This window comes from Loxodonta africana, chromosome 3 (genome assembly GCF_030014295.1).
Source record: "Loxodonta africana isolate mLoxAfr1 chromosome 3, mLoxAfr1.hap2, whole genome shotgun sequence".
Classification (NCBI taxonomy): domain Eukaryota; kingdom Metazoa; phylum Chordata; class Mammalia; order Proboscidea; family Elephantidae; genus Loxodonta; species Loxodonta africana.
In genome coordinates, this window is record NC_087344.1 from 144,952,772 (window position 1) to 144,976,431 (window position 23,660).

General features: G+C 36.4%; 1 protein-coding gene across 11 annotated transcripts in view; it reads left to right on the forward strand.

Moving 5' to 3' along the window:
- EVI5 (ecotropic viral integration site 5) overlaps positions 1-23,660 on the forward strand; it is a 267,245-nt gene that overhangs the window by 180,559 nt on the left and 63,026 nt on the right. For all 11 annotated transcript variants that reach the window (XM_023558405.2, XM_010598105.3, XM_064282266.1 and 8 more), the window contains 2 exons: positions 7,412-7,558; positions 14,148-14,243. In XM_023558405.2, coding sequence (XP_023414173.1) covers positions 7,412-7,558; positions 14,148-14,243 — 243 coding nt within the window. The remainder of the gene's footprint in view (positions 1-7,411; positions 7,559-14,147; positions 14,244-23,660) is intronic.

The window sequence follows — 23,660 nt, forward strand, 5'->3', positions numbered from 1 at the left end:
ATGAGGTTCATAACCAGTGTCACAAAACAATATGGGCGTTAATTGTTTAATGAGAAACTAATTGCTCTGTAAACTTTCACCTAAAGGACAATTTAAAAAAAAATTACTCTCTCACAGTTCAGGAGGCTGAAAGTCTGAATTTAGCATGCTGGCTTTAGAGAAACGCTTTCTGTCTCTGTTGGCTCTGGAGAAGGTCCTTACCTCTTAGCTTCTGCTCCTGGCAGTCTTCATATGGCTTGGCGTCCCTCTTTCCCCGTCTCTGCTTCTTACTTGCTTATTTAATCATTCAGTCTCCTTTATTGACTTAAAACATACCCTGTACCAATCCTGTCTCATTAACATAACACAGGTAAATCCAAAACCCATCGCCAGCAAGTCAGTTCCGACTCGTAGCAGCCCTAGAGGACAGAGTAGAACTGCCCTATAGAGTTTCCAAGGAGCGCTTGGTGGATTCAAACGGCTGACCTTTTGGTTAGCAGCCGCAGCACTTAACCACTACGCCACCAGGGTTTCCTAACAAAGATAACCCATTCCCAAATGGGATTATAACCACAGGCATAATCGACTGCTGTCTGGTCTATTCCAACTCATAGTGACCCTATATAGGACAGAGTAGAACTGCACCATAGGGACTATAAGGAGCGACTGATGGATTTGAATTGCCAACCTCTTGGTTAGCAGCTGAGTTCTTACCTACTGTGCTACCAGGGCTCCACCACAGGCATAGAGTTTAGGATTTAAAACACATATTTTTGAGTGACACAGTTCAGTCCGTAATAGCATATTAATCATAAGAAGGTTATTCTAAATTCTCTGTCAATTAATTTCAGCATCTGTGTCATATCTGAGGCTGGTTCTGTTGATGGTTTTGTCTCTTGGTAGTGTTTCGTTTTGTTTTCTTACCTGTTGCTGTGCTTTGTAACTTTTTGTTGAGAGCTGGATATCTTGTGTAGGACAGTGGAGATTACAGTAAAAGTTTTTATGCCTGGAAATGGGTATACCTTCCTTCTGTGAGGCCTTTAATGTTAGGGTTTGTGTTACTATTGTCTGGAGTTGGGCTGGGTTTGAGGTTTGTTGTTTCTGTGGTTACTCTTAGTGTACCACAGGCATCAAACTCCTCTAACAATATTTTAAGAGTGGGTACTGGTTTGCCAGAGGAGTTTTTCTCACTGTCTTTAGGTCTTCACTTTGCATCGTGCCTGAGAGAGGGTCTGCCTCCAGCAAGTACTCCACCATTTCTTTTTATCGAGAGTTGGAGTGACAGGAATAGTCCCTGTTCTGATAAAGCCTCAGTCTTAAGCTAACATTGTTTTTCTTAATCTGGCATGCTTGGCCTTCTTTGTTCTCCTGCTTCATCCCCAGCTGTAGTTCTAGACCCAGAACGTATTGGTTCCCCTTCCCCTATATGCAGTGGCTTTCGCTAGTGCCCGGAGGGTAGCAGTGTTTGTTGTCCCACTTCCTGCAGATTAAGGGTTTTGTTCCCTAGAGGAGACAGACAAGATCGAGTGACCCGCCTATAGTGGCTGCTCTTTCCCTCCCTCAGGCCTGCATCATGAGGGTTGTTTTCTCAGGACTCTAACCAATCTTTTTGGTATTCACCTTTAGGGCTCCATAAAGAAAGAGTGTTCAAGAGTTTATGAGCTTCCCTGTATCTTTTGTCCCCTAGGACCCCACACTCTCTTGCAAGCCCACACTTGGCCTCCACTAATTTGATATTTAATCATTTTTAACAGTATCTGGCTGCGTTGCCGTAGGTGAACAAGTGTTCACATCCCATCCCATCCCATCTCTCTTAGGACACTCCTGGGCTAGTTGGTTGCCCTGTGACCTCAGCTCTCTGGGTTTAACAAAAATCATGAACTTAGAGTTTATTTGGCTTTTTTTTTTTTTTTTTAATTGAAAAGATAGGAGCAATGCTCTTTCTAGCTCTCTATATCCCCAATCAGGTTCTGATTATGTGGAATTATTTTATTGTGTACTTTCTATTTCTTCTGTTTTTCCTCTTTTCTTGCTTTTTATTGGATTGTTTTGGTTTTTCTCTTTCACTCTACTCCTTTGACTTTTATAATTCCATGTTTTTCCTATTAGTGTTTATTACCTGAGAAAAAATTAAATGCTTATCAGGCCGAATGAAGTCTGAAGTTAGTTATTATCTCCATTTGCCTTCCAAACAGTACAAGGACCTTAGAAGAACATCCTGTGTTTTTCTTCCATCTTGCAAGTTACTATTATACATCTTTTTTATACCCCCAGATTAGTAGGCATTATTATTATTGTAAGGTCCCTGGTGGCACAAATGGTTTGCTTTTAACTACTAACCTAAAGGTTGGCAGTTCAAACCCACCCAGTGGCCCTGAGGAAGAAAGACCTGGCAATCTGCTTCCATAAAGATTACAGCCATGAAAACCTTATGGAACAGTTTTCCTCTGTAGCACATTGGGTCATCATGAGTTGGAAATAACTCAGCAATACTCATTTAGATTTTTGATAAATTATCATTGTTTTATGGAGTCAATGTTCATTGTGATTTGTCCACCTGTTTTCCAAGTTTTTGTTCTTTATTTTTTTATTTGACAATTTCTTTCCAGTTTGAATCCTGAGTTGTAGATACTCTCACTTATGTATCTTAAAATAAACTTCCTTTTCTCTTACTCTAGAAAGATACTTTAGCTGAAGATGATGCTACCCTATGGTGATGTTTATTTTTTTGAGCACTACAAAGTTTTGCTGTTGAGATGTCTTCAGGACACTTAACTTTCTTTTGTAAATAATCTGTCTTTCCTGCTATTTACCTTTTTCTTTTCTTTAGTATTCTAAGCTTCGTACAGTATATCTCGAGGATTAATTTGTATTTATCTTGTTTGAGACTAGGTGTGCTTAAGTGTGGATTCATACTTTTTTTTTTTTTTTTTTTAGTTGTGAAGCATTCTCAACCATTATCGTCTTTTAGACTAGCTCACCTTTTTTCCTTCAATTCTGCACCCACTATTAGGTATACTTTGGACCTTCTTATTCTCTTTTCTGTGTCTCTTGACCTCTTCTGGGGCACTAATTCTTTTTAAATGCATCTAATCCCCTATTGTGGTAAAATATATATAACAAGAAATTGCCGTTTTAATCATTTTTAAATGTACACTCCAGTGACATTAATTACATTTCTCCATACTGTGCAACATCACCATTATCTATTTCCAAAAGTTTTTCATTACCCCAAAGAGAAACCCAGTACTCCTTAAGCAATAGCTCCCCATTGCTCCCTACCACCCGACCTTGCTAACTGCTAATAAACCTTTGTCTCAGTGCATTTTCCTATGCTCGGTATTTCGTATAAGTAAGATCATACAATATTTGTCCTTTTGTGTCTGACTTATTGCACTTAGCATATTGTTTTCAAGGCTCCAGTATGTTGTAGAGTATATCAGGACTTCATTTTTGTTTATGGCTGGGGAACATTCCATTATATGTATAAACCACATTTTATTTATCCATTCATCTAAACACCTGGGTTTTTTCACCTTTGGCTATTGTGAATAATACTGCAGTGAACGCTGGTGTGCATGTATCTGATGGATCCCTTGCTTTCAAGCCTCTTGGGTATATATCTAGGCATGGAATTGCTGTCTCATACGGTAATTCAATGTTTAATATTTTGAAGAACCGGCAGACTGTTTCCACAGCAGCTGCACCATTTTACCTTTCCACCCGCAGTGCACAAGAGTTCTAGGTTTTCCACACCCTGACTACCGCTTGTTATTTTCTGATAATAACCATCCTAGTGAGTGTAAAATAGTATTCATTGTGGTTTTGGTTTTCACTTCCATGATGACTAATGACTTTGGGCATGTTTTCATGTACTTATTGACCATTTGTATATCTTCTTTGAAGAAATGTCTATTCAGGTCCTTTTTCCATTTTTTTAATTGGGTTTTTTTTGTTGTTGTTGTTCCTCTTAGTGAATTTTTAGTATCAGTTGCTGTATTGTTAAATTCTTTGCATTTTATTTGGCTCTTTTCAAATTTGCTGATTCTTTTTTTGACAGAGACTTGTTCTCTGCTTGTGTTTTTGCTTCCTCCTTTTGTCTTTCATAATCTTAAACATACCTATTTTATAGTCCTTATATGCTTATTTTATTATCTTAAAAATCTGTTTTTACTATTTTGTCTATTGATTCTCACTCACGGTCAGTTCTTGGGGTTTGCTTATATGTGAGTGTTCTGTAATTTTCAGGCATGGACTTGTGTTCAGGGTTGCAGGGAGTTTATATGTGGAAATGCTGTGCAGCCTGTGTTGAAAATATGTCCCTCTGGAGTGTAATGGTTTGTTTAATGGTAGGAGGTAAGCTAGTAAAAATAGATTGCAGAGCATTTTGAGTATCATACTAACAAGTTCACTCTTAATTGCGTAGACAGACAGGATTCATTTCAATGAAAGAAAGAATATCTAGTAATATGGGAAGCCCACAAAGTAGAATAATATAATTAGTAGATAATCATAAAAAGAAAGAAGTATTTCTTCTGTGAGTCAGGAATATAAGTAAAAGTAAAAATGAAGAAACTCAGAAGTGGTAGAAAGTTTTAGAGCTTAAAAGTACTAAGCGGTCCAAATTTTTGTCATTAAAACTGGATATAGGGTCATTTTCACAGGGGGAAGAGGATAGGTATAATAATAGTAACAACTGAGGTTTTTTAAAGTACCTGTTTTATTTCTGGCATTGTTTGGCATTCTTTCATAAACTTTTCCCCTATGATCCCCACAACACAGCCTTGAAAATCCAATAGTAATATCAACACTTTTAGCAGTGAAATGTACTTCAGTGAGTTTAAATAACTAGGCCAAGGTTGAAGGAGGAGCCAGATTTTACCTGGTTTTGGTTACGAAAGTCGCTACTGTTAGACCCTCGCTAGAATAATTTGGGGTTGAGGGAATTCACACTGGGTCTAGCCTGAATAGAAAAACTTTATTTATTTATTTATTTATTATTATTGTACTTTAGATGAAGGTTTACAGAGCAAACTATAGTTTTTCATTAAACAATACACATATTGTTTTGTGACTTTGGTTGCCAACCCCATGACATGTCAACACTTTCTCCTTCTCAACCTTGGGCTCCCCATTACCAACTTTCCTGTCCCCTCCTGCCTTCTAGTCCTTGCCCCTGGGCTGATGTGCCCATTTAGTCTCATTTTGTTTTATGGGCCTGTCCAATCTTTGGCTGAAGGGTGAACTTCAGGAGTGACTTCATTACAGAGCTATAAGGGTGTCCAGGAACCTTACTTTTGGGGTTTCTTCAGCCTCTTTCAGGCTAGTAAGCCTGGTCTTTGTGTGTGTGTGTGTGTGTGTGTGTGTGTGTGTGTGTGTGTGTGTTTGAGTGAGAATTTTGTTCTACATTTTTCTCTAGCTCTGCCCAGGACCCTCTTTTGTGATCCCCATTAGAGCAGTCAGTGGTGGTAGCTAGGCACCACCTAGTTGTGCTAGACTCAGTCTGGTGGAGGCTGTGGTATTTGTACTCCATTAGTCCTTTGAACAAATCTTTGCCTTGTAACTTTGGTTTTCTTCATTCTCCCTTGCTCCAGATGGGGTGAGACCAACGGAGTATCTTAGATGGCTGCTCTCAAGCTTTTCAGACCCCAGACACCACTCACCAAAGTAGAATGTACAACATTTTCTTTATAAACTATGTTATGCAAAATGAACTAGGTGTTCCCCCAAGATCATGGTCCCCACAGCCCTCAACCCAGTAATTTGGTCCCTCAGAGTTTGGATGTGTCAGTGGAGCTCCCATGACCTTGCCTTGGACAAGTTGTGCTGGCTTCCCCAGTTTTGTGTACTGTCTTACCCTTCGCCAAACTTGCCGCTTATCTATCGTCTATCTATGTTTTTCTCTTCTACCCCTCCCCTCCCTCATAATCATCAAAGATTGTTTTTTCTGTGTGTAAACGTTTTCATGAGTTTTTATAGTAGTGATCTCATACAATATTTGTCCATTTGTGATTGACTTATTTCACTCACCGTAATGCCCTCCAAATTCATCCCTGTTGTGAGATGCTTCGCAGATTCATCATTGTTCTTTAGCGTTGCATAGTATTCCATTGTGTGTATGTACCATAATTTGTTTATCCATTCATCTGTTGATGGGCACCTAAGTTGTTTCTATCCTTTTGCTATTGTGAACAATGCTGCAGTGAACATGGGTGTGCATATGTCTATTCGTGTGACGGTTCTTATTTCTCTAGGATATATTCCTAGGAGTGGGATTGCTGGATCATGTGGTATTTCTATATCTAGCTTTTAAAGGAAGAACCGTATTGTTTTCCAAAATGGTTGTACCATTTTGCATTCCTACCAGCAGTGCATAAGAGTTCCAATCTCCCTGCAGCCTCTCTAACATTTGTTATTTTCGGTTTTTTTGATTCATGACAGTAATGTTGGGGTGAGATGATATCTCATTGTGGCTTCAATTTGCATTTCTCTGATGGCTAGTGATGGGGAGCATTTTCTCATGTATTTGTTAGCTGCTTGAATGTCTTCTTTTGTAAAGTGTCTGTTCATGTTTTTTGCTCATTTTTTATTTGATTGTCTTCTTGTTGTAGAGGTGTTGGATTTTCCTGTAGATTTTAGAGATTAGACCTTTGTCAGACTAGTCATAGCCAGAAGTTTTTTGAACGGGAAAACTTTTAACAGGAAAACTACCTCATGTTAGTCAATTCAAGGCCTATAGATTTTTAGTATGTTCTATAATTATAATAAGCACCGAACATTTTTTTTGTTTTGACTGGGTTTTACCCAACATTTATTGAGTTCTTACTACCTAGTAGGGCCTGTTAGTTGTATTATCTCATTTAATGCTAAAGACAACCAAGTAAGAAGCAGACAGTATTTTTATGTATGTTTTTCAAATGAGGAAACAGAGACTCAGAGATATTAGTTTGTTCAATCATGAAATACAAAGCCCAAATTCAAAACCAGTCTGTGCTTCATAACAAGAGATTATGCTAGACGTTGAGGGAATATAGAAGCGCGTGACACATTTCGTGGTGTCAAAGAGTTTACAGTTCAGTAAATGGTGATGGTATCTTTCAGTCAGTTTCTGCTTCCCTTTGTGAAATGAAAAGAGGAGTTAACTTAATCAATAAATACCTTTAAGTTGTGTGTATGCGTCACTGTAGTTTGTAGACATTTATTATACAAATGGTAAATTGAGCTAAATTGAAAAGTTTATAATATGAACCTTATGTATTTCTTTGGATCTTTAATTTTTAAAGCAGTTTTGTTTTTTATTATTTAACTGTTGAAAAAATTGACCTATGACTAGTGTTTTTTATAATGTTGAGGTATAAAGTGCCTAAATAAAAATTTGTAAATATATTCAGGCCTTTTATGTAGTCTGAGAGTTTATATTTTTAATTATTAGAACCAGATTAACAGTAACCATCTTCGAAGAGCAGAACAAGAGGTGATCAATCTGCAGGAGAAGGTGCAGTATCTTTCTACACAGAACAAAGGACTACTTACTCAGTTAAGTGAAGCAAAGCGCAAACAAGCAGAGATTGAGTGCAAGGTAAATATGTCAACTAGCTAGTTTATGTTTTTGTCAATATAATGATGTCTTTTGTTGGTTTGTTTTATATACTCATCATGATTAAAGTATTGTAAAAACAAAACAAAAAAGCTGTTCTGTCTTCTCACTTTTCCTGAATTTGGTTTGATGGTTGCATTTGGACCATCTTGCTCATCTTGCTCTGGGGGTGGATTTCAGGCAGGAAACCTCATTTCAGCTACCTACTTGGTTAACATAACACCTGCATTGGCATTTATAAGTATCTCTTTATAATTTTTCTTTGACCTTTTTAAACCAAAGCTTTTAATGTCTCATCAGCCAAAAAGACGGGTAATTTAGAGGGCTTAGGTCTTTGATTGATACCTTATCAGTGGGCATCAATATTGGTATATGCTTTTGGATAGAGTACAGAGCAGAAGAAATGTGTGTGAATCAGTGGGATGGGAAAATTGGGTATATTTCCCATAATTCTTTTAATCAGTTCTTCTGTTTCTTTTTTTATGAAGTGTTCGGATTCACAAAGTATCAGTTGTATAGGAGTGCAAATACACTTTTTCCTGAAATATATTTATAGCAAAGCAGTGGTGAGAGAGGAGGAGTTTGTGGAGTAGAGAGGAAAAGTGCATGTGCATGAAATAACTGAAGAAATGGCTGTGGTTTGACCATTAGAATGAATTACTGAGGACAAGTCATGGGATTTTAAAAATAAACTAGATATCCATCTTTCCACAGTGAGATAGGAGGAATGATGCCCTTTTAAAGATTCCAGCGTTATTATTCTGTGACGAGAAATAAGACTTTCAATGGCACATATAAAGCTGTAATTCCATCAACTTGTGCTGGTGTCATTAAAAACCAAGAGTGAAGCTTGAGTGGTGTATCAGTGTCACTGAAATCCAGAGGTGAAATTACATCCTAATAAATATGCATGGCTGTTACCATTTACACTGACAGAAATCTGTAGGCGGTACTGATATTTGTACTAATTTAAGAGTGGTCCCTCTTGAAAGATATGACTAGCCTAGTTTGAAAATCAGATGATGTGAAATGAGGTTGTATCAGTTTGATTTGCCATACCAAAATTTCATTGAGTTTTTGTGATGCTATATTGTCTGTGTTGATTTATCTTTAATAGAGAATTAAAATTAATCTTTTTTTCATTGTTGGTATAAGTTTTCCTTGTATTTTGATAATGTTGCTGAATTTAATATGATTCTTTAAATGCTTTAGCATCTTTTAATCAAAACAAGTGTTCTTTGGTAATAAATATTTGAGGAGTTTGCTGATGAAAATAATTTTCTTTGAATTTATCGAAGTAACGGCCAGATTTGGAATTTTAGAGGATTTTATTAAGAACTGATGGGGAATTTTATATAATTTTAAGTTATTTGTTAATATCTCTCTTAAGTATGTTATAGATGCTGACTCTGATCTCTTCCCCTATGTTTGCTCTCTATATTGATTTATTCAGTCTTTTATAATAGCTTTTACAGATTTCAAGAGTGACCATTGTGTTAATTGTCCACCCTTCCACCTACTACATTTTTACTAAGTATGTATTCTACCTCTTTAAGTTGGAACAAACCTGACCTTTGCAAGGAAACCAGTTCTTAAATTACATAAATCTGATAAATTTTCATTTAGTTTTATATGATTACATGATTATGGCTTATAACTTGTTAATCATTAAAGCTCTTTTATTTTTCATTTGTGTAAAATATTGTTTTAAATATTAACCATATTCTCCCTTTACAACTGAATTTGAGTATTTCCAGTTAAAGATGAAATGTGCAGCAATACAATTCAATCAAGTCTATGATTCCCCAATTTCAAAATCCAAACATTTTGAAACTCAGAAATTTTTTTCATAAGTTTCGCACATACTGGAGGCAAAATCTGATTTGAATTGGCATAAAGCCCTTTATAATTTTTATTTATCCCGCTTGGTGTGGTATTTATACTTCGTTGCAGAAATAATACTGTTTCATTATGGATCCTGCCCTAGACCCTGCAGGATAATACTAACGTATATTTATGCGCCTTGTTTTTCTTGTAGTTAGTTGCCTTCCAACTCATGGCACCTCCATGTGTGCAGAGTAGAACTGCTTCATAAGGTTTTCAAGGCTGTGATCTTTCAGAAGCAGATTGCCAGGCCTGTCTTTGGAGATGCCTCTGGGTGCATTCAAACTACCAACCTTTGGGCTAGTAGTTGAGCACTTAACTGTTAGCCCCATCCAGGGACTCCTTTGTACCATATTGCTTTCTAAAATACAAAAAATCTGGAATTCCAAAACACATTTGGTCCCAGGTTTTCAATAGAGAGATTTGGGGCCTATTAAATATACTTTTCAAGTATGGTTTTGTATGTAAGTCTTAATTTGAAGATTACAGAAACAGTTTATATTCTCTAGTTCTGCATAGAGATACATAAACCAAATCCACTGCCATTAAGTCAATTCCAACTCATAGTGACCCCATAGGGTTTCCAAGGCTGTAAATCTCTACAGAAACAGACTGTCAAATCCTTCTCCTACAGAGCCACTGGTGGCTTTGAACAGCCAGCCTTTCGGTTAGCAGTCGATCACTGTAACCACTGCACCACCAGGGCTCCTTACATAGAGATACACATTCATGAGAAAAAAAAATTAATTCATGTACAAACTTGTAAAATGATTTAATAAATAATGATAAGTGCAGAAAGTCAATCAAAATTACAACATTGTGCATATGTGGAATAATGACAGGAAGGAAACAGGAAGAAATTAAACGGGTTTCTTATATTTAATACGAATTGTAATAGCTAATAATACTTTTTTCACAATTCTTTGATTTTTTTTAAACAAAGTATAAATGAAAGTATCATTCCCACTCTATTCCTGTTTATCCCATTCTGTTCCCAACATTACCACGTACTCCCCTCCTTTTTTTTTTTCCCTTCAGATAACTGCTTTTATTATTTTCTAATATGTTCTTCTAGTGTTTCTTTTAGGCAGATACTAGCAAGTATGTAATTTTTCTTCTCACTTTCTTGCACAAAAGATAGCATACTGTAATAAATGCAGTTCTACTTTTTGTTTTTTCATGAATATATTTTATAAAGCTTTCAGTATCTGTGCCTGAAGTGTCTTCTCATTTGTTTCTAAGGTACGTTGTTTTCTATTGCCTGGGTTTACCATCGTTTACTTAATTAGGTCTTTATTGATGGACACCTGTGTTGTTTCCATTGTTTTGCTACTACAAGCAATGTGTAGTCAATAACCTTGTACCTACATAATTTCACATGTGCACGGGTATATCCACACATTTCTGCAGGTTAAATGCCCGTAATTTTTGGATCAAAGGTAAATGCATTTGTACTTTTCATAGATTTTGTCAAGTTGCCCTCCTTAAGGTTGTATATTTTGTGCTTTGAACAGGAGGGTATGATAGTTCTAAATTCTTCACTGTGTTGCTTACAAAGTATGTAGCCACGTATTTTGTTCATTTTAAACAGGTATCATTTACATATTCTAGGATGAGATTCTCAAACAGAGATGGGAGGAGATGAGACATCAAAGAATGATGGCTCTGATTTATGTATTTGTCAAATATTTGAGCATTTTCTATTTGTCAGATACTCTTAAAAGCAGTGGGAGATGCAGTGATGAAGATGGTGAACATAATGCTTAATGAGACAATAGGTAAAAAAATAAGATTAATTGGAATAAATGCTAGGAAAGAAATGTAGGATGGTATAGAATAGAGGTGCAAATTTAGATCGAGTGCCAAACCAAAAAAACCAAACCTGTTGCTGTTGAGTTGATTCCAACTCACAGTGACCCTATAAGACAGAGTAGTACTGCCCCATAGAGTTTCCAAGGAGTGTCTGGTGGATTCGAACTGCCAACCTTTTGGTTAGCAGTTGTAGCACTTAACCATTACGCCACCAGGGTTTCCAGTCAAGTGCCAGGAGGTGTTATATCTGAGCTAAGACTTGAAGGATGAGAAAGAACCAGCCTTATGAAGTGCTAGGGGAAGATCCTCGTGTGAAAATGGTTACAAGTTTCAAGGCCCAAAAGCAGGAGTTTGGTTACTGATTCTAGTATATAATGAAAAGCTGAACAAGGAAAAGCCAGGGAGGTGGGCTAGGACTCTTCTTACCATGTAGATCCTTGTAGCTCATGGAAAGGACTTTGAGTTTTACTCAAGTGCTGTGGAGGCCATTGAAAGGTTTTCAGTAGAAAAGCAATATGATGTAAGGTTTTGTATTTTTTTCTCTGTTTTGCTATATTTGTTTCACTTTTTTTTTTTTTACTTTTAATTTTGAAATAACTTTATGTTTAGAAAAGTGGCAAAGGTAATATAGAGTTCCCATATCCCCCTCACTCACCTCCTCCTAATGTTAACATTTCACATAGCCATAGTGCCTTTACAAAACCAAGAAATGAATATGGGTACAATACTGTTACTAGACTACAGACTTTATTTGGATTTCCCCCATCATGTCTCATCATGTCTTCTTGGTCTTCTCTGATCTGTGACTGTTCCTTAGCATTTTCTTATTTTTCATTACCTTGTCTGTTGAAGAGTACTGGTCCGGTGTTTTGTAAAATATCTCTCAATTTGGGTCTGTTTGATGTTTTGTCATGGTTAGACTGAGGTTTTGGGGAAGAATACCACAGACGTGATGTGTCCTTCTCAACACGTCATATCAGAGAGCTCATGGTATTGAGATATCTTATTACTAGTGATATTATAGCCTTGATCACTTGATAAAGTTGGTGCCTGCTAAGTTTCTCCGCTGTAAAGCCGTTTTTTTTCCTCTTGGGCGGGCATACTGTGTTCATTACAAGTAAGTTACTAAGTGCTGCCCATAGTCCAAGAGGAGGGAAATTAAGCTCCATTTCCTAGATGAAGGCGTATCAAAGCACTTGTGGACATATGTTAAAACCACCACAATAATTAATAAATATTCGGGACGGAGGGGATAGATACATTGAGGCTATGTAAATATACTTAAAGTTCCACTCACTGCTTTTAATTTATTAGTGGATATGCCTGGAACAATTAATTTAATTATTTTTAAAAAGAACACACATCTCTGTGTGGAGATGGATTTAAGGTGAGATTGGAGAGAGATTTAGAGAGATTTGATGGGAGAAGATCAGGCAGTAGTACCCAGGACAGAGATGCTAGATTGGACTAAGGTATTGGCAGTGGAGCCAGAAAGTAGTAGACTAGTTGACGATCTGTTTGGCAAACTCTACAGATCAGGGGTTGATTTATTGTTTTGTTGATGGTCTAGATCAGGGGTCAGTGAACATAGCCCAAATCTGGTTGGCTGCCTGTTTTTGTAAATAAGGTTTTATCAGAATGCCGCCTCTCCCATTCGTTTAAGTATTGTCTGTGGCAGATAGGGTAGTTATGACAGACCGTATGACCCACAAGCCTAAAATATTTACTCTCTGACCTGTTAAGAAAACGTTTGCTGACTCTTGCTCTAGACTTAAGAAAGTTATGAATAAAATATTAATGATACTATGACTTAAAAGTGTGTCGTGTCTTCAGCCTTTGCGTTGTAAATAGCACAAAATATTAAGGAAATGTTCTTCCAGTATTTGATTACTGTTATCCAGTTCAGCAAAGAAGTTGCTCATATCATGGACAAAAAAGTGAAATTCTAACATAGATATTCCATCTTATACTTTCATCTTCTCTCTAACATAAAAAAACCAACAATTCACATCAAAACTGCACTTGTTCATCAGTTTCAACCATAGGTGGCCTGTGATACAAGAGTGTGGCAAAATCAATGAATGCATTTTGTGAGAATTACTGACTACATGGAATTTACAGCAGTGGGTTATTTTATATTGTATTATTGTTTGTACATTGTGTACTATATATCCTTTATATCAGTTTATATTAAAACTTATAATAAACTTATGGACACATACCATATGTGTGTATAGACATACATCCATAACCTGAGAGCCAGTTGTTGAACATCTACTAGCATGCCACTGGGTGCAGAGAATATATGGCCATATGCCAAATGGTGAGGTATTAAAAGCAGTATTTGTTTGAAATTGAGTGCCACTATCATATCTGAGATGATATTCTGCTTTTCATAGAAAGGTTAGAATTAATGACAAATTCTAATTTCTGTCCTTATCCTTTGTAATACAACGTAGGTGTTTGTTAACATTTATTGCCTCAGAAAGGGTATGCTATTCTTTTTAACGCTATCTAGCTAATATACTCTCTTCACATCCATATTCACTGTTAGCCTCTTGTCCTAGTTGCTTAATCTTTAGAAAGCTCTCAGTAATTGTTTTTGTATAAAAAGTTAACGGCTTTCACATTCACCAGTTAATTTTAATTAGTTGATTTTTAATTTTAACATTTTGAGTAAATTTTTATGAAATGGTGTCTCTGATTACTTAAAAATGAAATTGTTCCATATATACATTCTTCATTTTATGTTGACTTTTTCATTTAATAATAGGCCTTTTTGTCATTTTCTGGATTTGAGGCAAGTTACATGTATTTATGTTTTGTGACCAGCCTTTGGTTGTTTATTACTGTTTTGTTTTGTTTGCCACCATAGAGCAAGGAAGAGGTGATGGCCGTGAGACTCCGGGAAGCAGACAGCATAGCTGCTGTGGCCGAACTACAGCAACACATTGCAGAGCTTGAAATCCAGGTACCATATGAAAATAATAAAGCACATGTAAAAGTAATGCGATAGTTTCTCCTTCCCTCCACACCTGAACAATGACTTACATCTTCATCGTAATGACGGAATCATTTTCAACACTTACTCATACATTTTATTATACCAAAAAAAAAAAAAAAAAATAGTGCATACAGTATTGAATAAATTTGAGCAACAGTGGACTCAAACATAGCAATGATTGTGAGGATGGCACAGGGCTGGGCAGTGTTTCATTTCTATTGTTCATAGGGTCGCTATGAATCAGAACTGACTCGACCGCACCCCTAACAACCAACAATTGTACAATATAAGAGAGTAAGTTTCCTGTATGAGAATAGTATAATGTTTAAAATTTTTTGTTTTTAAACATACGTATTTATTGGAATATATTCTATTCCAAGTCATAATGCAGTTTTTGCTACAACATCTAGAAATTTCTTTCCACCTGAAGTATCCTTTTGTCCTTAAATTTCACCTAAAAATTCAGTTAATTTCCAAGGCTTATGTATGTTATAGTATAGCCTCATCTTTTGATCTGGATCACATGTAATCACAGCACATTATGATTTTAATAAGTTTTTAAAAAAGCATTCTTTCATGTTCTGTTGGCAGTATTCTTCATAAAGCAGCATATATTCAGAAAAACTTGAGGAATGACAGACTAATATATTAGTAGTCAGTTATTTAAATCATGCTATCAAATGCAATTTTGGTTTTAGTTCTGTACATTTCTAACATCAAGAAAATTATAAAATTTTGCCATATTTCTATGTATCTTAGTCACTAAATAGAAAAAATTTAAATCCACCTTTTTGTTGATTCTGAAATACTAAAATGAAGACCTTGGCATGCTTCATGTTTTGTTTAAAATGATATTTAACATGTGCCACATATTTTTGAAAAATAGAAAAGAAAATGCATGGAATTTTTACTCTTAACAAGAGTATGTTAACAGCCAGTGACTTTCAGTAAATTAATCACTGGACTCCTAATTGCCAAATCCAGTGGTCTCTTTTCAGTCTTCATCCTAATTGAGACATGGTGTTCATCGTGGCTGAATTTTCTCCATCCTTGGCTTTCCTAACACCACTAACTTTTGATTCTCTTCTTTCTTGTTTTAGTGTTTTCAGTCATCTTTATCAGTTCTGAATGTCTGTATTCCTCTGAGAATCCAAGTTTTGGGCTTTTTAAAAAACTGTACCTGAATGAAGGATCTCACTTACCTGGCTTCAGGACATATCTTTATAGCAGTGAATCTCAATTTATCTCCAGTCCTAGCCTGTTTCCCCTGAGCAGTGCTTTTTTAAAAAAGTATGAAACATAATAACCAAGAAGCTCATAAAACAAAGGTACAGTGTAATATGTATTCAAAAAAAAAAAAATTACCCATCTGTCTGTTACCCAGGTCAAGATAGAGAATATCATCAAAGCCTCAGAAGTCTACCAGACCATACCCTGCTCCCTTATCCTGACTTTTATAGGAATCACTGCTTTGCTTTTCCTTCTAGTTGTGTCATCTTTGTATGCATCTCTAATACATACAGTTTGGTTTCCCCTGTTTCTAAATTTTGTATATAATCGTGTTGAATATTTTCTTTTGCCTCTCTTCATTCTTTGTTCACCATTCTGCTTCTGAGAGTCATCATTTTATTGTTGTACAGGACTCCACTATATGAATATATCACAATGTATTTATCCATTCTATTAATAGATGTTTGGAAGTTTCCAAGTTGCGGCTATTACGAACAGTGCTGTGATGATGAACATTCCTATACGCCATACAGATCACATGTGCACAAAGTTCTCTAGCATGTATACCAGGGTGTGGAATTGTTGGGTCATAGGGCATGCAAATCTTCAACTTCTTTATTTTCCAAAGTGCTTGTTCCAGTTTAAACTCCCAACCACTGCATGTAAATCTTGTTGTTCCACATCCTCCCCAACACTTGATGGTGTCAGATGTTTCAAGTTTTGCCAGTCTAGTGGGTATGTAGTGATACTTCATCATGGTTTTAATTTCCATTTACTTGATCATTAATGAGTTTGGCCATTTGGATTTCCTGTTTGGTGAAATGCCTGTTAAGCTCTTTTGTTCGTATTTTGTATCAGGTTGTAGGTCTTTTTCTTATGGATGTATGGTTCTTCATATATTGGTGTTATGTTTTGCAGATATCTTGTACCTCTCTGACTTTGTGTTGTATTTTTTTCCGATGAATGGATCAGTAATTTTGATGGGTACTAGATAGCTCAACCTGGAAGTTGTAGAGGCACTTCAGATTTAACATGTGTAAAATAAGACATGTTCCTATGCCATCCAAAATGTTTTCCTTCTTTTTTTATCAGAAATCTTGACTAGTGTTATCTCTTATCAAATTGTTCAGCCTTGTAGGAACTCCTTGTAGGAGCATTGGTGGTGCAGTGGTTAAGAGCTTGACTGCTAACTAAAAGGTCAGTTCGAATCCACCAGCCACTCCTTGGAAACCCTATGGGACAGTTCTATTCTGTCCAATAGAGTTGCTATGAGTTAGAATCAACTTGACAGCAATGGGTTTGGTTTTTTGTAGGAACTCCAATTTTTGCCTTATGCTCTGGCATATAGCAAGAATATATAGATAGGGTATACAAATTTTCCACTTTGCTAGATTATACCAAATTATTTTCCACAGTGCTTGTACCAGTTCCTACTGTCACCAACATTCTACCTGGTCACTTAATCATGTAGATTTGCCTTTAGATAATTCTTAGTAACTCATATAGGTTAGAAAGTCTTGTACAAATCTTTAATTCTTTTAAAAGTCGTGAGAAAGTCTAAAACTAAAGGTAATTTTAATCATTTCAAAAACTTTTTTTGAATCTTTGATATCATTTCTATTCCTCCTCCAATTCCCATCTGCACTATTACCTGAACTATTGCAGTAATCTCCTACCCAGTTTCCTTTTTTCCAATCTCAGTTCTTCCATAGAACTGTCAGAGTTATTGTTCTAAAACATAAAAACCTTTATTGTTTTTTACGTTTTACTTACCTTTTACCTACCAAATCACATAGAAACTCGTTCATGTAAAACACTTATCTTTTCACTATGGCCCACACCTTCACTTTCAACCTTATCTCTCGACATTACCTCCTTCTCTTGCGTGCCACACACACACGTACGCATGCGTGCACACACAAACACACACATGCACGCACGCTGTTCCGTACTGTCTCAGTTATTCTGCTGCTGCAATTTTCAGATTCTTTCGGAATTCTGTACCTTTCTACATGCTGCTATTTCTTCCTAAAATGCTGTATTTTTCTGGACTCCTGGTCCTTTAGTTTTGATGCATTTCACTTTATACTTGAGAATTTAGAACTGTTCATTGGCTAACTTGCTATCCATACATTTAGTGAATGTCTGAATGGTTCAGTTTTTATTCATGTAATTATGTATTACATGCAGATTAAGATTCATAAATAGGTATTTTGTTAAAACCTGATACTTCTTTTTCAATTATAATACCTTCTAGATTATTCTTGTAATGGAAATATCTTAGATCATTTTCAGGTTCCACTAGGGGGAGAGCTCAACTTAGTAAAAGATTCTGTACTTAAAATCTTTTCTGTACTTAAAATCCTAGTCTCTGTATGTTTAGGCCACTATATTTTTCTTCAAAGTGTTTATTACTTCTTGCTATGAATTACACATATTTTTATTTTTTATTGTCCTCATTCTGCACCAAAATATAAATTTCATGAGAGAGGAATTTGTATTTGTTTTATTCATTGCTTTGTTTTCCAGTGCTTAGTACATAATGCTTGGCACATAATCATCACTGAGTAAATATTTATATTTGAACAAATTAATTTAAGATACTACAATAATTCACTCATTTGCTCCTGTGGTTTCCACACTAAGGGATTTTCAGCATATATATTTTGAGTATTCAAGTATCAGTGTTAGAAATTTTTTGTTTATTCTCATCTTTCTCCATCTTATTTTCCTGCTTGTTTGATTTTTTTTTTTTTAATCTGAGTTGGTGTCTAATGAAGTTCCAGTGGAATTAAATGTTTGTCAGATTTAGAAAATTCGTTTTGCCATCTCTAGTTTAAGTTCTCACAGATCTTTTTTGCTTCTGAACGAATAACTATCTTCAAGATAATTGAGATTACTAAAAGTTGATTTTTTTAATTCAGCGATTATTACTGTATTCGCACATACATCAATTTGCATGTATTCTTTTATCATTAGGTCACTGCTGATTAGGAAGGACAAAATGAATTCAGCTTCTGCCTGACTGTAATTTTCATTACACAGGAGTGACTGAGCCTAGGTCCCTTCTTTAAAATGTTGTTGAATTTAATTTCAACCTCTGAAAAATTTTGTACGTTTTTTCTTGGTGTTAATGGCTTTAATTACATGTGAAATGATGCAATTGTTATCTTTGAAAAGAAGAATTTATTTTATTTTTTTCTTGTTAACCCTAATGTATACAGTATTACAAGCTAATTTTCTGGTTGAATATCTCGGGCTAATGGAATTTTTTAAAGGAGTCCGCAAGAATAAATACAACGAGCCCTCACCAGAATCAAGAGCTTTGGTAAATTTAATGATTATTAAAAACAAGAGGATTTTAGAATCCTGCATAGCTGTGGTCAGAGCTCTTTTTTTTCTTCTAAGCCCTGGAAATTATGGTTAAGAGTATGGATTTTGGAGTCAAACAAACCACTTATTAGCTGTTTTATCTTTGGCAAGTTGCTTAACCTATGTGTTGATTTATTTGTTCAAAGCTGAGGTCCCAAAAGCACTTGCCTTAGAGTTGTTGGAATTAAGTGCCAAAGAGTATGTAAGATGTTCTTTCCTCTCTCTCTAGTCTCCAGAAAAACAGCTCATAGATGGCATGTAAAAAGTCACATTCAACATTGTAGGGGCTTCTAAAAACCACAGTGAAACTGGAATGTACTAAAAGTTTTTAGATTTCCTTATAGGTAGTTTTTACCAAACCCAGATAATGAATTTATCCGTTTCAAAAAACTGTATATAGCTTCAAGTTAGGAATTGTTTGGACTTTTGGTTTTTTTCTAAAATATACGCTTGAGTACCACCACCGTCTGTGAGTTTGTCATACTGTGGTGGCTTGCATGTTGCTCTGATACTGGAAGCCGTGCCAGCAGTATTTCAAATATTAGCAGAGTTACCCATGGTGGACAGGTTTCAGCAGGCCTTTCAGACTAAGCCAGACTAGGAAGAAAGGCGTGGTGATCTGCTTCTAAAAATTAGTCAGTGAAAACCCTATAAATCAGAACACAGTTGGGTCTGATGTAGTGCTAGAAGATAAGCTCCCTGGGTTAGAAGGCACTCAAAATACACACTGGCTGCAACAATGGACTCAAGCATATCAGCAATCACAAAGATGGCGCAGGACTGGGCAACATTTCATTCTGTTGTACGCAGGGTTGCTGTGAGTCAGAGCGGATTCAACAGCAACTGTAAACAGCAATACTTGAGTAAGGTTATTTCTATGCACTGTGAACCCCTCTTTTAGCTAAGTCTTCATATTTGGTATATTTACCATGTTTGGGAATATAGATCCTATTATTTATAACTTGAATTCTTCAAAGACAGTAATAATAAAAATAATCATCAAAAAAAAAAAAAAAAACCCAGTGCCGTCGAGTCAATTCCGACTCATAGTGACCCTATAATCATATAATCATAGCTAACATTATTTGAGCACTTAGTACATACCAGGCAGTGTCCTAAGCCATTTTAGTATATTTCCTTATTTAATCTTCACAACAGTCATGTGACACAGATATTATTAATGTCCCCATTATATAGTTGAGATAACTGAGACATAGAGAAGATTTTAAAATGGGATTTTGTTGTTTGTATAAGAACTCACACTGTAACTTAAATTCTTTGCAGGATTAAAAACATGCTTAAAAACCATTTTTGTTGTTGTTGTTAGTATTAGAATGTACTGTCATGTTTGTTTTATGCATTTTCTTAGTACATATTGACTGCCAGCTACAACTCTGTGTGTTATACAGCTGAAGTTAGTACTTGTCTAACCACTCGTATATACCAAGAAATTTGGAAGACAGCTGCCTGACCAACCAACTGGAAGAGATCCATATTTGTGCCTGTTTCAAAGAAAAGTGATCGAACAGAATGAGAAATTATCTAACAATATCATTAATATCACATATAAGTAAAATTTTGCTGAAGATAATTCAAAAATGGTTGCAGCAGTACATCAGTAGGGCACTGCTAGAAATTCAAGCCAGTATCAAAGGGGACATAGAATGAGGGTTATCATTGCTGATGTTAGGTGGATCTTGGCTGAAAGCAGAGAATAACAGAAATATGTGTTTTATTGGCTTGCAAAGGCATTTGACAGTGTGGCTTATAACAAATTGTGGATGACATTGCAAAGAATAGAAATTCCAGGACACTTTATTGTGCTCATGCAGAATCTGTTCATAGACTAAGAAGCAATCATTCGAACAGAACAAGGGGATGCTGCGTGGTTTAAAATGAGGAAGGGTGTACATCAGGATTGTATCCTTTCAGCATACTTATTCAATCTGTATACTGAGCAAATAATCTGAGAAGCTGGACTATATGAAGAAGAGCATGGCATCAGGATTGGTGGAAGACTCTCGTTAACAACCTCATTAACAACTTGCTATATGCAAATGGCATAACCTTGCTTGCTGAAAGTGTAGATAATTTGAAGCACTTATTGATGAAGATCAAAGACTACAGCCCTTCAGTGTGGATTACACTTCAATATAAAACAAAAATCCTCACAGCTGACCAATAAGCAACATCATGATAAACAGAGAAAAGACTGAAGTTGGTAAGGATTTCATTTTATTTCGATACACAATCAATGCCCATGGAAGCAGCAGTCAGGAAATCACACGACATATCACACTGGGCAAATCTGCTGTAAGAGACCTCCTGAAAGTGTTTAAAAAAAAAAAAAGATGTCACTTTGAGGACTAAGGTGCACCTGACGCAAGCCATGGTATTTTTGGTCGCCTCATATGCTTGCAAAAGCTGGACAGTGAATAAGGAAGACTGAAGAAAAATTGATGCCTTTGAAATATGGTGTTGGTAAAGAATATTGAATATACCGTAGACTGCCAGAAGAACGAACAAATCTGTCTTGGAAGAATTACAGCTAGAATGCTCAGAAGCAAGGGTGATGAGACTTCGTCTCATGTACTTTGGACATGTTATCAGGAGGAACCTGTTCCTGGAGAAGGACATCATGCTTGGTAGAGGGTCAGAGAAAAAGAGGAAGACCCTCAAGAAGATGGATTGACACAGTGGCTGCAACAATGGGCTCAAACGTAGCAATGTGAGGATGCCGCAGGACCAGGCAGTATTTCATTCTGTTGTACATCAGGTCGCTATGAGTGGGGAACGATTCAACGGCACCTAACAACAACAAAGTTAGTACTAGGACCCCTGGTGGTACAGCGCTTAAAGTGCTAGGCTGCTAACTGAAAGGTAGGGAGTTCAAACCCACCAGCCATTCCACAGCAGAAAGATGTGGCAGTCTACTTCAGAAAAGATGTCAGCCTTGGAAACCCTATGGGCTTCTGTCCTGTAAGGTCGCTGTGAGTCGAAATCGACTTGAGGGAAACAGGTTTGGTTTACAGATTACAGTTAGTACTAGTTCTGTGTTCATCACTTAAAATCTTCAGCAGCTTTCCAGTAGCCTTCAGGACAAAGTCCAAATTCTGGCTCTTCTCACAAGGCCCTTCCTTCTCTGATTTTTACCTACCTTTCTAGCTTCATTTCCTACCTGTCCTCTTTACCCAAGCCACAATAAACTAGTGAAGAAGCCCTCAAATGTGTCATCTCATTTCACCGTGTTTTTTTTTCCCCTCCTCCTTTGACCTTGCTTCTCTTTTCATAGGTCAGCTTAAGTTTTACCTGTTGTGATCAGTCTTCCCAGATTATGCCAACCCAGCTAATTTTATTGTCCCTGATCCTCCATAAGCCTCTGTGTACACCTCTGCCATCATCTCATCTCACACTACTGTAGTCATTTCATTTTTTCAACTCTTCTGCCCACTGTGTACAACTGAAGTTCATTGAATGCAAGGACCATTTTTTGACTTTATGTCTCTAGCATCAGCATACTAGAGGCAGTCAAAACATGTTTATAACTGAAAGAATGAGTGTGCAGCAGTTTATTTCCTGAAATATCAATTTGACTTTAAATGATGGATTCATGAGAAGCCCAGACATGAAGAACAGATTAAATGATGAATTTAATGGGGCATTGGTTTCAATTCAACAAATATTTATGGAGTACCTACTACGTGCCATCTACATACTTCGGCTGGATTAGTGAACAAAACACAAAAATCTCTTTCCTTTTTGAGCTTCATGCTAGAGGGAAAAGTCAGATGAACAAAATAAATGAATCATATAGTGTGTGATTTAGAAAATGATGAATACGATGGAGAAAAATATGTAAGAAAGAGGAGGATGGTGGTGTTGAGGGTGGGGGACTGTAGCTGTTTTAAGTAATGTGGTCAGGAAAGGCTCCTAAGAAGGGAATATTTAAACAAAGATTTGAAGCCAGTGAGCCATGCACATTTCGGGGTAGAAGTCCCTGCTAAGGGAATAGTGAAGACGGGGGACCTTGAGGCAGAGAGCATGTTTGAGTAGAGACCTTGGAGTAGAGTGAAAGAGGAGAACTAAAGGCAGTTTAGGAGATAAGTAAGGCAGATTATATGTGACTTAAGAAATGTGGCCTTTACTCTGAGTGAGTTGGAAAGTCATTGGAAGGTTTTGAGTGGAGGAGTGGTTAGATGACATTTAACCTACTATTAAAAAGATTTAATTGAACTTGATTCAGAAAAATGCTTGTAAGAATCCATAGCATTTAGATGAGGGGGAGATGGTGGTTAAAAATTGTTTCCTCCTTCTCTTCGTAAAATTTTTACCTTTCTTCTGTAGATCCAAATGTTATTTATTCTCTGGGGACTTTATTTTTACACCAGTGCTAAATAGAACTGTTCCTACTTCCCTGCTGGTGGAACAAAACACAGAAAAGTTAGTTTTTGCTCAGTTAGTTGAGGAAAATAAGTGGGAATTAAACCCAAACGTTCTGATACATCACCTGGAATTTAATTTGAATTTTGATTATTTGAAAGATAAGTATATTGATTAAAAGCCTCTGTAGGCTGAGCACATCATATAAAATTAATGCTATTTTGTGATACATAAAAAGATTTGAATTTAAAACCATGTGGGTCTACCCAAATTCAACTTTTCGTTCCTTTCTTGGTACCCAGTAACATTTACCCACTTTCGTTACCTTGCCCAACAGATAACCTCTAGGAATGCCTCAGATGGGCAATACCCCAACCGCTCTTGGCTTAAAAAACACCCACT